The sequence below is a fragment of the Macaca thibetana genome, chromosome 11 (genome assembly GCF_024542745.1).
Source record: "Macaca thibetana thibetana isolate TM-01 chromosome 11, ASM2454274v1, whole genome shotgun sequence".
In the NCBI taxonomy this organism is placed as follows: domain Eukaryota; kingdom Metazoa; phylum Chordata; class Mammalia; order Primates; family Cercopithecidae; genus Macaca; species Macaca thibetana.
Window position 1 is genome coordinate 1,903,990 of NC_065588.1, and position 17,054 is coordinate 1,921,043.

Here is a 17,054-nt window from a genome sequence, read left to right on the forward strand (position 1 = left end):
GATCTTCCTTTGGATAACAACCCAGCAAGCCAGGAGCAAACCCTGGAGTGAAGTGAACCGTCGGGGTCCCCCGGGAGTTCAGCTCCACTCCACGGCAGAGCCGGGGTGTCCGCCTTCCCCAGGCGGTGATAACATGTTGCTCTCCAATGCCCCCACAACACAAAACAACCCCAACAACCACACAAACCCCCCCCCACACCCAAAACACAAACCATCTACAGCCCTAATAATCAGAGCAGGGCCCAAGACAAGCCTTCCCGAGCCCCACTGCAGAAGCAAGAACGGGGCCCCTCCCAGGCCTGGCACAGGTCTCCGTCATGCATATGTGTGTAATCAAATGTCATGGTTCCCAGACAGAAGCCCTCAAAGGTCTGAAGGCTGGGCCGGTACTGAGGCCGACCTCTCAGGAGAGGAGAGCTCTTGCAGCCCTGGCCGGCAGGAAGGGCCTCTGTGCAGGGGCTTCTGTACATTGCAAGTCGTTCTGGAAGAACGCCCGTCTGCCGGACAAACCCTTGCCCATTACAGCCCCTCCGTCCTGGAGCTTGACCTCATTCCTTGCCTAGGGCCTGGAGGACATGGAGAATTGAAAACAGATCCTGATCCAAAAGTTAGATCTCTGGAAATTTTGCAGTAGCTGTCTATAAACCACCTGCTTAGGGATGAACACGATCTCTACCGGTCTGCTGCCCTTCTGTGTGAGCCGGTGGCGTGAGACATGGCAGTGACGTGCAGCCCGCCGCTGCCCCCGTGGCTGGGCTGAGTGCCCGTCTCCTAACTTCCCCTCGAGCTCGGCGCACAATCGTCACTATACAGCCCCCACCACAGACACCACACTCAGCAGGCCTGGCGCTCACACACTCACAGTGCCAGCCGTTTCCAGGGACAGCAAACGAACCACCCACCCCTCCTTCAGCGACAGGCTCCAGCTGGCCCCAGGATCAGGGAGGCTGAGCCACAGGCCAGAGAGAGGAAGTGACAGAAAGAGACCAAAAGAAAAATTGTAATTGAAGTATCAGGTCTCCAGCACCCCATTTCTTTTCCTCTGGCATTCATGCACCCCAGAGTATAAGAGCGATTGTCTGCAGTGTGTTAAACTGGAGGCACTGGGACACTGTTTCTATGGCAACCCCTCTCGGCTCTTATTCAGCTCTGAGTTAAAAATGCTATCAAATAATTGGAGAGTGCAGGAAAGCACAGCCAGCAGCCTGACCTCCTGTCCACTGTCTTTCCTAGACCTCCAGGTGTACAGGAGCTGAGAAGGGCCCCATCACGTGGGAGCAGCACAGGCCCTGGCTTGGCTGGGAGCACAGAACAGTCTGAAGGGAGACGATTTCAGGGTCAAAGTTTGGCCTGGAAATCGGGTCTGGGTTTAGTGTGCCCTGGGCCCAGGGAAGCACGGCAACTGGGAGGGCACAAATCCCTTCCAAGTGCTGTGGGTGGCTGCATTGCAGACAACCAGTGACACGGGGGTTTCTACCCGAGACGATTCGGCAATGTCAGACGGAGCCGTTCTCCCCCCATCGCTTATCCCAGAGCGGCACACAGCCCAGGACCCCAACTCAGGGCGGCCCTGGTGCCCTCTCTGAGGCTGGAAGACAGAGCCCAGCCGGCTCCTTCCATCCCCTTTGCCCTGACCCTGTCTGCTCTGTCCCCATCCTGCTGCGAGAGTCCTCACCTGCCCAGGGCCTCAGTTACAAGGCAGGTGCCTGACAGCTGCGTTCATGGAGCCAGTGCGGCCAAGCTCGAGTGCCTGTTGGATCACCCAACGTTTCAGAACACAGCTGGGTTCCAGATACTGAAGCTGAAACAAGGCTAAGGAGGGCTTCATTGCAGGGGCCTGATCTTTCTCAGACAGTTAGGCAGAGACACCAAGGACTCTGCGGCACTAAGAAACTGAAAGCCAGGAGAAGCTTGTGAGGGTCACAGTTGCTCTCATCACATAAGCCATGGCAAACTGCAGCACAGGGCAGTGAACCTGGGTTCCAACAAGAGGCGGTCTGCGTTCAAATCCCAGCCTCATTCATTATTAGCTGTGGGGCTTTGGGCAAGTCATTTTTCTGGGTCTCCGTTTCCTCAGCTGTAAAATAGAGCCCAAACCATCCCCTTCACTGGGTCACCCCAAGGACTGCATGGGAGGCAGTTTCCACAGTGGCACGTGCTGAACATACACACTGAGCTCATGCCTTAGGGGTTCGAGTCACAGTCCCACTTCCCTCTTAAGCAGGATCCGAGACCCCAGGGCAATAGGAGATGGAGCACTCAAGCGGATGACACAGGAATCAGCTCCATTGTTTTCTATGTAAAGAGGCATGACCTCTTGGTGGAATAACACTGTGGGGAAGAGACAGGTCTGGACTGGATTATGGCATCCGATCCCCGCTAGCTGGGTTGCTTTGAGCCAAACGTTCTGAGCCTATGGTCCTCATTTATAAAACAGGCGCTGACAACGATACCTACACTCTAAAATATTTGTAAAGGTTAAATAAGTTAATATTGCGAAAGAGCTTTCTCAAGCTTTAATGTTTAGGCAAATCAGTAGGAACCTCAGTGAAGTGCACTCTGGTTGAATAGGCATGGGCTGGAACCTGAGACTGTGTGTTTCTAACAGAGGCCCGGGCAATTTCAGGGCTGCTGGGCTTCATCTTTTCAATAGCAAAGCTTTCAAGAAGTTACCACTCTGTAAACACTCAGTAAATATTAGCTCTATGATGATGACGATGATTGATTAGCTTTATGATGGTGACGATGATTGATAAAAGGCCTAGAATAAAAAAGCTCTGCCCGCCAGCCTTCCTTTCAGCTATGGAATGCCTCGGTAATGCTCTATTAACCCGCAGGAAGTGTTTCTCAAGAGAAGCTTGCATAGAGTAAATATATTGTATGGAAGGGGGAGTGGGTGGGGGTGGCGGGGGGCTGAGCGGCAGTCTCCGTCCTGGGTGGCCGTGCAGATCTCCTAGCCTCTCTGGGCTTCATTTTGCTCACGTCATGGATACTTTTACATCTAAAGTGTTATCGTTTTACAAAAGAAATGGCTTAGGAAGAGTGCACTTCCGCCCATCCCACATTCCAACTGCAGGACTGTGGCCCTGGCCACATGTGCGGGGCCTCCCGCTGTGATCTATCCCTTGCTCTTGACACGGACCCCAGCTTCCGGGCCTCAGCGCCTCAAGGGCAGCTCCTACCTGCAGCAATGGCTGTCTTCTTGTCCACGGTCACCGCCACAGCTGTGCTTGCCGTCACCACCGTGGGCACACCCGTACTTTCTGGGGAAACAAAGACAGCGCGGTCACTGGGGAAGAGCCGCGGTTGGGGCAGGTGGAGCTACCACTTTCTCGGAATAGGAGACAGGAATAAAGGCAGGCGAAGACATCCTTGGAAGAAATGAGGTGAGGGTGGGGACAGGGGTCGTGTTTGGAGAAGCAGCTGCTGTGATGGTGGTGACCCCAACACGGGTCTTGGACAGACACACACATGGCCTCTGGCCACCAGAACAGTGCAGGGCCGCAGTGTCCCTACGACACCGGGGTTTCTGTCTGTCTGTTGGCTGCAGCATGCATCTTGCCCACAACACCCATGTCGCGCCCAGTGATCCCTTCCAGTGGAAGGAAGGACAGGCTGCATTTCAGCACTGGGTGGTGGGTGATCCTGGATTGCTCTCTGTGAGTCTGCATGAGTCAGAGAGGACGCCGACAGTCAGTCCCATTCAGGAAGCCGGATGCCACAGCTGAGCCACTGTGCGGCCCTGGACAGCGAGGCAACGGACCCTCCACGCACAGCCGCTCTCTGGGTCTTTCACTTGCTTCACAGCTGTTGCTTCACTTCTGGGACTCTCTGCAGTGACTCAAGGCAAGCCCCGAGGCTCCTGAAGGCCACAGGGCTTGCCTTGCATTGCTCTCTCCACTTCTTCTGGAACAATCAGGCCACCATAGGTGCACAGTTTAGAGGGCAGTTTCATCTCCACATTGAAGCAGAGCTTTCTGGCTGTGACTGGGGCTGGCTACTTCTTCATTCTCATCAGTCCCTGGCCCCGGACTGGAGTTTCAAAGCACTCTTGCCCGCAGGTCAGATGCAGATTAAACTTCTGAGAAAGGGGCAAACATTTTCTGATGTGCTATCGTATTTTGTTAGAATGTCTTGATGTCAAATGTTGCACGAAGCAACGGGACTCTTGTGCGGCAATTATTACAACAGTGTCAGTTGTCCTGGGACTTCACCACCAGCTTCTCACATCTGCCACGTGGCCAAGATCACCCATCACACCTGCGGTCATCAGGCATCTCAAGAAACCTAAAACTGCAGTCTGATTCCAGGAACTTCCAATACGTAAGGTTGTCCTTGATTCTAGAAATTTGCCCATGATGTCGAAAGGCCCACAATTCCCCACCTTGCGTCTAGAGACATCTCGGAGGTAGTGATGTGGCGGCCCTGACAGCATTCTCTGGGTCCCACTGCCCATTTTCTGGGACAGACCTTCTATTGCGTTTGTAGCCCAGCCAGCAGAGGCTTGTAGGAAACGCTCATGTGAGGATGTGGAGACCTTAACGATGCAGTCTCTGGGGACATCAGGGATTTCAGTGCCTGGCTCACCGTGGCTACCCGGCCCAGCACCTGATGGGAATGATCAGGGCGCTAAGTGCAGGAGGGGGCAGGGCCCGGAGAGAGGTGGGCTGTGGGCATGTTGCTGAGGCTCTGCTGTGTGCGGACAGGTTTCTAGGCCACTGACTGCACCGTGCAGCTCCATGTGGGCAGGACTTAGCCCACCAGGCCCTGGCAAAAGGCAGCCATGTCAGCCTAGAGAGACGGGCGCTTCCCCTCACCCTGGAGGCAGCTGCTCCTCTTTTCCCCATTGACACGCAGTTGTTTTCCTTCTCTTGGGGTGGAAGGGAGTGTGCAGAGGTGGCCACGTGTCTAAGCGTGTGCGTGCGCTGAGCGGGTGAGCGGGCTGTGGAGAGGAAGTGGGCCCCGCCTCCCTCCTCACCAGGCCCCCTTTTTGGGCTCCAGCTTCCCTCTTTTCTCCTCGTGGCTCAGCTTCTCACCCACCCACCCTCCCACCTCATCACCACATAAAGCTCCCCCAGCAGCCAGCAGGCTCAGTCCTGGTGGATGCGGGCAGGAGGGGACCTGTCATCAGGGCCCAGGGCCTCACTATAGAACCTCTCCAGGGGCCTGTGGGTGCCCTCCCTGGGGAGCCCACTGTGCTGCTATCGACGGCGTGGTCATAGAGGAGGAGCTGCCTCTTTCAGCCTTGGGGTGGACGGTGTGGGAAGGGGTCTCCCCTTTGCTTCCAGAGCCTTCCTGCTGGACTTGAGCTGGCAATAAAAACTCCCCCTCCCTCTTTCCTTACCTTCAGTGTGGTAACGGGGCCTGGGCTTTGATTAGGGCAGTGCTTGGCTCTGTGGCTCCCTTGCTGTGTGACCCTGGGCAAGTCACAGAACCTCTCTGAGCCTCAAGTTCTCCTTGTATAAGTTGAGGGATAATGACAGCACGTATCTCATGGGGTTGTATAGATTAAATGAAACACACGTGGAAAAATGTTTTGTGAAGCATAGTAGTTATTGGCACGTGTGTGGAGGGAACGGGCACAGACAGGAGGGAGAGCATAGCACCAGGTGAGGAAGGCGGAATTCCGGAGGGGGCAGGGGTGGAGCTCCTCCCTGCTGTTTGCCTTCCCTGTCCTTGTTCCAGGAGGACCCCTGGGATCCTGGGCCTCCCCAGCCATCAGCTCCAGGGCGTTTCTCCATCATGACGCTTGAGGATGGTTTTGGCAAAGTGGTGGTGGAAGGCCTCTGCCAGAAGGACACACTAAAGGGGAAGTTCTGAGTGACCCCAGCCCTGGCTCTCCTTTCAGAAGTCTCCACCCTCCTGCATCCCCTCCTGGGGCTCACCCCACCTGCCTGTGCACACTCTCTAGGCCCCTGGATCCATGTGCTGGAATGGGATCATCCGCCCCAGCACTCACCTGGTGGAGGGCTGGCTGTGCCATGCACTCTGGGACCCCCTGGACAAGCCCCCAAAGCTCCCTGGGCCACAGTTGCTTCGAGTATAAATCAGGAGCACCAGGCTATGCAGACACTGAAGCCTCTTCAGGTCTAAACATTTGGCGATTTTTCTGGTGCTCTGTTAGAGTCACTTAATTTTTCCTATTTTGGTTATTTTCCAGAATGGGGGCTGGGGCTGGCTGGCAGTGGGGTGCCCATCAACTCTGAGAGTCTTCCTGGCCCCTGGCCTTGCAGGGATTTTGCGACTGCTTCATACCCCACCCTCCCTGCCACCTGCCCGGCACAGCCTCTCTCTTGAGCTGAGAGGGGCTTATGGAGCAGACTGGGAGCTCCCTGAGGCTGGTTCTGGGTGGTCCTGAGTAACTGGGGACTGGCTGCTTTCTTTCTGTTTGGGAAGAGCAGGGCAGCCCCAGTGACTTGGTGAGTGCTGCAGCCCCTAATGAAACCACCCTTCTGGGTGGTTTATGAAACTTTCACAGACAGGCAGGATAAATAGAAGAATCTTAGAGATCGACTCTTCTGATCTCATATTTGGAATCAGGGCTAGAATCCCATGCTGGATTTTTAAATGCCAACTTTGATGGCTGGCTAGGAAATAAAATGATCAGGCCTTCAGCACGGGACCTGTGGTGTGGGAAGGCGCAGTGAGCTTTCTTAAGTCACTAATGCATGGCACGAGGGAAGGCAGGAGGGGAACCCTGGTGGTCTGGACATTCTATTCCATATCTCGTTCCCATTTCCCACTAAGAGCACAGCAGGAGGAGAGATGAGACTGGCCTGAGGCTGGCCCAGCCCCAGGAGCACAGGGCCGTGGGTTACCTGGTCCTTCTGCCCAGCGGAGGTTGAAGACGAAGCTGCCAGCAGGATGCTCTGAGGCCTGGCGGTACCACAGTGGGAAGCTGTCCAGGGTGAACACACTGGCCTCGTCTTCAGGCGTCAGGAACTTCCTGCAAGGAGGAAGATGTGGTACCTCTCCCCAAATCTGTGAACACAGTCATCTCCTCTTTCCTTTTCTCATACGAGGTCATCTTGGCTGGGCTAGGAGAGTGATTGTAGCCCCTAAATTAGTACTGCCCCAGACAATGTTTCCCAGCAACTCTCGCCTTTTCCAGAAACAAAATGATGTTGCATCTGACTAGCAGCTAGAAGAGGTATAGGGTCTGCATAATGAGGAAATACTTTCCATTTTTATGTAAACTCTTCTGCCTGCAGCGTTTCTTTTGGATGGAGCTTAATTTCTTCTTGTCTGGCTCACTGGCACGTCTGAGGGAGGAAGCTGCAGAGTCAGCTCTATCACTGCACTAATAGGAGGGCATCAACCCCCCAAACGGTTCCTTCAAGAGGATTGCCTCTAGGCTTTTGCATGCATTATGAGTTTCCTTTTTTCGAGCAGCTTTACCTTGCTAATTATGGTTTTGCATTCCCTGAACACACAGCAGCCCACAGAAGGGAGTGTTTGGCCAGAAGCAGAGTGGGAGGCAGGGAGAAGCGGGGTGGGGGTGGGGAGCAGACACACTGCTGTGGATAATCCACAAGGTGGATAACTGAGATTTGGTTCTGAGAGTGACGGGCTCACATGTACCAGAAGCAACCTGCCTTGTGACACAGTTCCTGGGCTGCCATTCACCTCAAGTCTGGGTGAAGGGAGCCCCCGGGAGTGCTCGCAGGAGGCAAAGGCACTGGGAAGGTCTGTCTGCCTCGAATCTCCTGCTTCCAGTCTTAGAAGCCTCTGAGAGGCGGCGAGGGAAGGGTCAGGGAGGCAGTGGTGCTCTTCTCTCCACCTCCGCAGGGAGGGGTGGGGGGAGGAGGGGAGGGAGGAGGGAGGGAAAGGGAAGAGCAACTTAATTTGTTTTCCTAGAAAGCCTCAGCTTTGCTTAGCAAGTGTGGATTTGTCACAGAGTCCTGGAAGAAGCTCAAAGATGGCGCTCCGTGGCTGGGTGTGCTTAGCGAGAGGAGCAGCTGGCGGGTGGGAGGCGAGGAGAGTAGGGTCAGTTCGGCTCAGGGGCCCTGGGCTTCTCTCCAGGTGCGTGAAGGTCCTCACCTGTTGGAGTCTCCTGGGTTGTGAAGCGGCAGGTGGCACTGCTCGCCCCCTGACCCCTCCTCTGGGCTCCCATCCTCCTTTGAGCACCCGGGTGGGCCAGCCCCGGATTCCCCCAGAACCCAGCCTTGGCTTAGAGCAGGGTTTCTCAGCCTGGGCACCAGTGACATTTTGTGCAGGCGATGGCTGCGGGGGCTGCCCTGGCCTCGTAGGATGTTTAGCGGCATCCCTGACCTCCACCCACTAGATGGCAGTAGGACGCTCTCTGCCTCCCACAGTGTGACAAGCAAAAGTGTCTCCAGACATCGCTGAATGTCACAAAATCACCCCCCGTTGAACATTCCTGGTGTGGAGGCCTCAGCCTTCCATGGCCTACAGGGAGTTGGGCCTGGATTCCTACCGGGTAGAGTAAGAAACCACAACTCCCCCACACCAAGGTGGGAGTGGGTGGTTCACGAAGGCTCTGTGGGGTGAGCGCTCCACCTACCGCCGGGCCCCAGCAGCACCTCCTCTCCCCTTAGGAGTGGGGAAAAGAGACACAGCCGGAAGATTCAGCCTGTCACACAGAGACCAGCCCAGAGAGGAAAGCAATTCCGGCTTTCTCCCTTAGAGATTCCTATGGTGGATTCTCCGACCAACCCTCAACTTCAAAGTCTGTCTCCCTGACCGGTCCAGCCTCCATCCTCTCCTGGGGACACCACCACCAGGAGGTGTGAGCCTTTGGGGAAGGGCTGCTTCTCCCACCACCCCAATCTGTCAATCCCAGTCCTTCTGCCCTGCTGGGCTCCCAGGGTCCAGCAGGCTGGAGACCCCGTGCCAGTCCACCCACAGCCCAGGAACACACCGTGGGACTCTGCCCCTCTCTGCCCTGCAGGGATTGCCCTCCTGGGGTGGCTGGCCCAACCCACCTGTCGGAGACCTTCTCGGAGCCCACGAACAAGCTGCTTCTCAGGAGTCCAGCCCGGGTGCCCAGGAAGGCCATGTCCACCACCTGCTCAGACTCTCTGTGTGGCAGACAGAGTAGGAGTTGGTCACCACGGGGCTGTGGCAATAGCTTGGGGGAGACCTGCAGGGGTTTGGGGGCCTCTCCTTGCTCCTGCCCAGCCTGGCTCAGGGGAGACTTTCCAGGAAGGCTGGGTTCCCGGGAAAGGGGCCGGGACATGCACCCTGCTGGCATCCACGGTGCACATCAGGTTTCAGGCCCGGCTTCCGGGCAGCATCTGCCTGTGCAGTGGAGCCCTGGGCCTCTGCCTCTCTGCCCTGGCAGATCTAGCTCCTAATTTGTTCTCCTGGCTTTTGGGGAGTTAGATCTAGAAGATGGAACTTGGAAGGGAGATTCTGTCCTAGGATCTAAGGAACAGGGACTTCTCATGCCCAGCACAAACCTGGCACCTCCTGGTCTTATAGCCCTCCACATACTTCCCTTATTACCGAAATGTGAAGGGAGGGGGAGCAGGCACTGTCCACACCCACCCAGGAGAAGTCCCAGTGGACCTCATAACCTTGCTGTTGAGACTTGAAAGAAGACAGACCCAGGAGCTTGTTGGTGTCACAAACCTCCCTCCCAGTTTCAAAGTCACAATACTTTGGCCAGGGTGGGAAGTCATCACTTTTAACCCAGGTGATGTTCTTGTCTTTGGCACAGTCGACTGGAGGCTATTACCTAGCTCCTCTCCATGCCCAAGGGTGTGTGCTATAGTGAGCATACAAAGTAGGCAATCCTGAAGCACTGCCAGGCTCAGAGGCTGGACTGCGGGGGTCTCCCTCATGGATAGACCCTGCAGTGTCTATGGTCTGGAAAATCACTGAGGGAAAGGGTCTCCCCCACCCACTCTGATGCTGTAGCCAGGGGGCTTGTACAGGGTGTGCACGGGGTCACAGGACTCCAGCCTCATAGAGCCCTGCAGCAGACCTCTGAGTCAGACTCTTTGGGAACAGGTCCTAAGCTCCTGGTTATCCCTAAAGCTTCCTGATTCAATTCTCTGTTCAAAAGCAGAGAGAATGGGCTGATGGGTCTCACTACCCAGAACCTGGCTTCAACAATCACCAGCCCGAGCCTGGTCTCAATTCAGCCACTGCCTCTTCCAACCCCTCAACTAGATTATTTTGAAGCAAATCCCAGATATTTCATGGGTAAATATTTTAATTTATACAATCAAAATATAAATAATTAAAAAAAAAACTTTGATGCCATTATTACACCTTAAAAAAACCTGATGATTCATTAATATCATCAGATAATCCAGTCGCCTCATGAATTATTTTTAAGTTTGGCTGAATCAGAATCTGCCTAAGGTTCATGCATGGCAACTGGTACCTCTTATTTGTCTGTCTTTCTTTGTCTTTATTGAGATATCATTCAAATACCATCCAATTCACCCACCTAAAAGTGTGTGATTCAGTAGTTTTTAATGTATTCACAGAGTTGTGCGACCATCAGCACTGTGAATTTTAGAACATTTTCATCACCCCAGAAAGAAACCCCATAACCATTAGCAGTCATCTTTGGCCTCTTTTAACCTGATTCCCTTTCTCTCTCCACTTCTCTTTTCCTTGCAATTGATTTCCTTGCAAGAGCGACAAAGGGCTCTTGCCTGTGGGGATTCTCCGGTTCTGGCCTTGGCGGATTGCCACCCTGGGGTGCTCTTCAGACTGCTTTGTGTCCCCTGCGTTTCCTGTCAACTGGCTGCGAGACCTCAGGGCCTGACTGGGTTCGGGTTTGTGTTTTTACCAGGCTGTTCTTCACAAGAGGCACGCACTCTCTGATTGATTAGGGCATGAAAAATACATGTATTCTTTTGTTTCCTATTTTATTTTTACCTGAAATACCTGTATAAGGAAAAACTTCTCCTCATCAATATTTAGTTATCCTGGAGTACAATTTTTATAGAAGAGGCAGGATAAATAATTTATTCTTTGTGTTTCTTTGTTAGGTTTTAGAATAATGAGTTGTTTTCCTAACAATCTTCCAAAGATGGCCAATGAGGTTTTTTTCCAGTATCATTATGAACCCAAGGATTTTAACATATTTCATATGTTTTAATCCATTGCAGTTATTATTACTATTTTTAATTAAAGACAGGATCTCACTATGTTGCCAGGCTGGCCTTGAACTCCTGGGCTCAAACGATCCTCTTGCCTTAACCTCCCATGAGGCTGGAATTACAGCCGTGCCTCCACAGCCAGCTCCTGCTGTGATTATAATTACTTCATCCACCTTTGGCCAGTGAGGGCCTCCTCCGGCTGGCTCTGGGGTTCCTTGGGCACAATATCATTTGTCTTTGGTAACTTCTTGCTTCCTCGTATGACAAGATGTTCCACGTTCATTGCGTATATTTCCTGCCCCTGTCCTGGAATCAGACTTTTCTTCTAGGAGCATGGGCTCATTTTAATGAGGACTAACATTGAAAGTCCAAAGTCTAGGGCTGGGCCACTCACTGTGGCGGGCCCTTTCACGGGAGAGAGCTAGGATATCCATTAAATTTCTTTAAGAGAAACTACATCGTGAGTTCAAATTGATATTTCGAATTCACATTTAGCATTCCATCTAATCTTAACCTCTTTGATTTTTGAAATTTGTATATCTCTTTTCTCTTTTGCTGAAGATCTTGGTTCTTAACGACATTAATATAATACAATTTGCTCTCTGTATTCAGAATAACAATGCCAATACTATTTCTAGCAATGTGATTACTGAGCACTGCTTAACATTTTATTTATTTAGTGTTTACAATTCTAAAGCCCCTTGAAAGAATTCCCATATGTTCGATTATTTAATGAACTTGATATATGGCCAGGTTTGTTTCATTAGCTTTCAATTACTACAGGTTACTTTTTAAAATTTAATTTTGTTTTATGATTCGATAAAGCATTTACATGGGTCCGAAGTCAATATGGAGAAGGCCTATTCAGGGGAGTCTGTCTCTGCATCCATCTTCTTGTTCCTTTAGTCTTCCTGAAGATAACCTGACTTTTGGTTCCTTGTGCCACTGAAAAGTATGTGTGTGTATGTGTACATACATGTATGCATGTACATTTATATGTACATTTCTGACAGTAATTATGAAAATATATTTGTATTTCCTCTTTCTAGATAAACAGCGGAGATATCATTCATACTTTTTCCATTACTGAAGATTATTTCATAGTGGCAGTACATAGAGCTATTCTCGTTTTTCACAGCTGCATAGAGTTCCATTATGTGGATCCACCATGATTCATTTAACGAGGCTCCCACTGATGAAAGTTTGGGTTGTTTCCAATCTTTTACTGTTATTAAAGGTGCAGTAATGAGCAGCTCACAGGTACATTTATTTTTCATATTTTTGCCAGTGTATCTTTGGGATGAGGTTCCTAGAAGTGAGGTTGCTGGATCAAAATGTAAATGTACATGAAATTGTGCTAGATGTCATCAAACTCCCCTTGACAGGGTTTGAACCATTTCATATCCCACCCACAATCTACGAGTGCCTGATTCCCCACAGTACTGCCAGCAGTGTGCGCTGACAAGCTCAGGTGGTTCTCAATCTGACAGGCGAGAAGTCCAATCTGGGTACAGTTGTCATTTGCATTTAAGATTAAATGTTAGGTTGAGCATTCTTTTTTCTTTATATTTAAGGACTATTTGAATTTTTCTTCTAGGGACTATTTGCATTTTTCCTCTGAACTGTTCACATTTCTTGACTACTTTCCCTCTAAGATAGCTGGTCTTTTACGTCTCAATTTTTGAAGCCCCTTATCATGAATACATAATATATAGAGTAACCCTTCATCTATTTTATAAGTTGCAAACACCTTTCCAGTTCGTAATTTCTCTTTTTATCTTGCTCGTGTTTTTATTTCTGCCATAGAAACATTTTTTTTCCTTTCTTTCTTTTTTTTTTTTTAAAAGATGAGATTGGCCGGGCTCATGCCTGTAATCCCAGCACTTTGGGAGGCTCACGAGGTCAGGAGATTGAGACCATCTTGGCTAACACGGTGAAACCCCGTCTCTCTAAAAATACAAAAAATTAGCCGGGCATGGTGGCAGGTACCTGTAGTCCCAGCTACTCGAGAGGCTGAGGCAGGAGAATGGCGTGAACCCAGGAGGCGGAGCTTGCAGTGAGCCGAGATCGTGCCATTGCACTCCAGCCTGGGCGACAGAGCGAGACTCTGTCTCAAAGACAAAAAAAAAAAAAAAAAAAAATATATATATATATATATATATATGGTCTTGCTGTGTTGCCCAGGCAGGAGTGTGGTGATGTGACCATGCCTCACTGCAGCCTCCACCTCCTGGGCTCAAGCGATCCTCCCACCTCAGCCTCCTGAGTAGCTGGGACTACAGGTGTGCACCACCATGCCTGGCTAAGTTATTATTTTTATTTTAGAGATGGGGTCTTGTCATTTTTCCCAGGCTGGTCTTGAACTTTTAGGCTCAAGTGATCCTCCCACCTCAGCCTCCTGAGTAGCTGGGACTGCAGGCACGAGCCACCACACCCGACTACAGAAACACTTTTGACGTTGCTGAATTTACCCATCATTCCTTTATTGCTTCTGAATTTTGAGTCATTGTTGGGAAAGGTTTTCCCCACTCCTAGCTTTTAGAGCAATTGGCTCATGTTTTCCTTTAGTATTTATATGGTTTCGTTTTTTACATTTGAATCTCTGAGTCATTTGGACTTCGTCCAGGTGTATGGTGTGAGAAAAGAACACAATTTTATCATTCTCCATATGGCTCTCAAACCGGTTATTTAAAAATCCATCTTTCCTTCATTGATTTGACAGGATATCTCTGTCATAGACTAAATTTTCACATGCGTTTAGATGAGTTTCCGGATTTCCTTTTCTGTTCCCGTGGTCTGCCTGCCTTTTCATGTGCCAATACCACACTTTATAAATCTCAGAGGCTTTGTCATGTGTTTTAATATCTTGGTAGGCCCAACCTCCCTTCATTGCTTTTTTTGGTGTGTGTGTGTGTGTGTGTTTTAGAGATTTCCTGGTTATTCTTGCTTGTTCTTCCAAATGAACTTGATAACCAGTTTATCTAGATGCAGAAAAAGACTGATGGTGTTTTCATTGGGGTTGCATTTAACTTATACGTTAACTTAGGGAGGATTAATATCTTTATGACGTTGAAGTCTCCTATCCAAAAACACTGTCTTTCCATGTGTTCCAGCCTCTACTTTTGTGTTTTCAGGAGTGTTTCGTAATTTTCCTTATATAGGTTTTTGAACAGTTCTTATAGTTTATGTCATATGTTCTTGTAGTCTTATAACTTTATCATGTATTATTTCTTGCCTTTTAAAATAAGCCTTCTCATATCTTCTTTTTTTGTGTGTGTAGATAAAGGCTATTAATTTTTGAATGCTGATATTATAACCCATTACTTTACTGAATTCTCTCATTGGGTATAGTAATTTTCTTATTAATTCTTCTGGGGTTTCCAAATATATAATTATGTCATCTTTAAACAGAGACAATTTTACTTCTTTCTTTCCAATTCTAATTGCCTCTGCATATTTTCTCTTGTCTAATGCCTTCTGACCTTGTTAAACAGCAGTGGGGAAGTAGGCCTGCTTGTCTCATTCCTGCCTTTAGTGAGAGAGCCTCTAGCCCCATTAAGATGTTACTTGCATGCTTAGGTCAATTTTAATTTTATTGAGTGGCTTTAACAAACAAGAATGGTATGACTGGGGGTGGTAGCTCATGCCTGTAATCCCAGCACTTTGGGAGGCTGAGGTGGGAGGGTTGTTTGAGGCCAGGAGTTCAAGACCAGCCTGAGCAACATAGTGAGATCCCATCTCTATAAAATTTTTTTAAATGAATGCATATTAATATTTATTTAATGTCTTTTCTTTATCTATGGAGATGGTTATGTATTTTTTTCTCCTTAACTGTATGCTCTTTTTTTTTTTTTTTTTTTTTGAGAGGGAGTCTCACTCTGTCGCCTGGGCTGGAGTGCAGTGGCCGGATCTCGGCTCACTGCAAGCTCCACCTCCTGGGTTTACACCATTCTCCTGCCTCAGCCTCCCAAGTAGCTGGGACTACAGGCGCCCGCCACCTCGCCGAGCTAGTTTTTTATATTTTTCAGTAGAGACGGGGTTTCACCGTGTTAGCCAGGATGGTCTCGATCTCCTGACCTCGTGATCTGCCTGTCTCGGCCTCCCAAAGTGCTGGGATTACAGCCTTGAGCCACCGCACCCGGCCAACTGTATGCTATTTTATATTAACTCCCTAGGAAGTCTCTTCTGATGCATGCTCTGGTTAAGAATATTTCCTTCTCAATGTTTCTCCACATTGAAAATCATCTGTGACTAATCTGTGAGGTTGGAAAGATGAAGATGGTGCCCCTCTCCAAACCTAGTGCTGCAGCCCTCTGTAGAAGGCACAACAGTGCAGGGTTTAAGAGTCTGGGCATGGGAGTGAGGCTGCCTGCTGTTGATTCCAGCTCTGCCACTTTCGAGGCACATGACCTCAGGCAACTTGCTTAATCTCACTATGCTTTGGTTTCCTCATCTGTCATATGGCAGTAATGAGAGCTCCTGTGTGAGACGACTGCAGTGAGGATCAAATGGGTTATATACACTAAGCACTCAGAACAGTGCCTAGCCCACTAGATTCTTTTTCTTTCTTTATTCTAGTTTAATTTTGTATAGGTCATATATTCATATGGTTCAAAATTACACCAACACGTTAGGGTGAAAAGTGTCCCTTCCATCCCTGTTTCAGTTACCCATTTTCTAACCAGAAACAGCTAATGAGGAATGTTTCCTGATTAGCCTACAGAAAAGGTAGCGTACTATACTATGTGGAGTGGTAGCATTCCACATCTTGCTTTTTTCAGTAAGAGACTGTCCCTATAAAATTCTGTAGGGGTTTTCTTTAATAATAAGGATAGCACTAAAAAACTAATATTTAATTTTCTAGTATCTAATTATGTCCTTAAATTTATTGACTGTCTAGGGGAGGTTTGACATCTTCACAATGTTGAATCCTCCTATTCAGGAGCAAGGTATGGCCCACTGTGACGTTAACCTCATTAATACCTTACCCTTCCCCCCAGCACTCATGGGCACACACACGCCCTACACTCACACTCACATGCCACTCATCTTCCTTCTACCAGGCCACTAAACACGATAGTACCAGGAAAAGACCAGCAAAGGGAGCAAGGACTTCTAAGGGGTTGGGAAAACCAAGGTCAAGTTCATTGGTGCCGTGACCTTACCTGCTGGAAACCTATTGGAACTGCTCTTTGGCCAGGGGCACTTTGGCCAATGAAGTCTCATGACTGGAGTCCAACCCAGAGAAAGGGGCTGTCCAAATGGGACTATCTTGGAGTGGGGATTTAGTCCTGTGCCCAGGGGGACCTGCACTTGTTCTTAGGCCACAGGACATGGGTGCTCTCTGAAACCACCAGCCAGGTGGTGAGAGGGGCCCTGACTCAGCCAAGGGAATTCCGGGGGCCGGTTGGGGCCTGGGACCCTGGGAACCTGGACCTACTCGGAGATGTTGAGGGCGAGTGCTGTCCAGTAGGCTTCCATGGGGGCTGTCACCACTGCGTCAAACAGCACCTCCCGGACCAGCTCCTCGTCACCTGGGTGCAAAACATCAAGGGACCAGGTCACATGCTTCCTCCATGATTATGAACACAACTCACCCACCCAAAGTTCAGGGAAGAAGATGTGCTTCATGTACGTGTCTGTGGGACATGTAAAACTATCTCTGTGAGTGTGAGGGAGCCACCTCACCTCTGTCTGTCTTCACTTTCTCAACTCCAAAATATATGTCAGTACAACAGCTTGATATCTGAGGCTCTTTCCAATTGTAACATCTGATGAACTTAGGAGACCCTCAGTGACCTCAGGTTGGATCTTCAGTCTCCCTCATCTCAACTCCTCCTCCTCTGCTCCTTAATCATCCAGATATCTTGGCCTTTGGTCAGTTCCATGAATTTATTTTTGCTGTTGTTGTTGAGATGGAGTCTCATTCTGTCACCCAGGCTGGAGTAAAGTGGCATAATCTTGGCTCACTTC

The 17,054-nt window shown here is 49.9% G+C and overlaps 1 protein-coding gene across 1 annotated transcript in view; it reads right to left on the minus strand.

Annotated features, from left to right (window-relative positions):
• The window catches only part of CACNA2D4 (calcium voltage-gated channel auxiliary subunit alpha2delta 4), a 133,662-nt gene that overhangs the window by 46,159 nt on the left and 70,449 nt on the right, over nucleotides 1–17,054 (minus strand). The window contains exons 23-26 of the mRNA XM_050747031.1: nucleotides 16,522–16,615; nucleotides 8,946–9,041; nucleotides 6,819–6,946; nucleotides 3,183–3,263 (exon numbers count right to left, since the gene is read on the minus strand). Coding sequence (XP_050602988.1) covers nucleotides 3,183–3,263; nucleotides 6,819–6,946; nucleotides 8,946–9,041; nucleotides 16,522–16,615 — 399 coding nt within the window. The remainder of the gene's footprint in view (nucleotides 1–3,182; nucleotides 3,264–6,818; nucleotides 6,947–8,945; nucleotides 9,042–16,521; nucleotides 16,616–17,054) is intronic.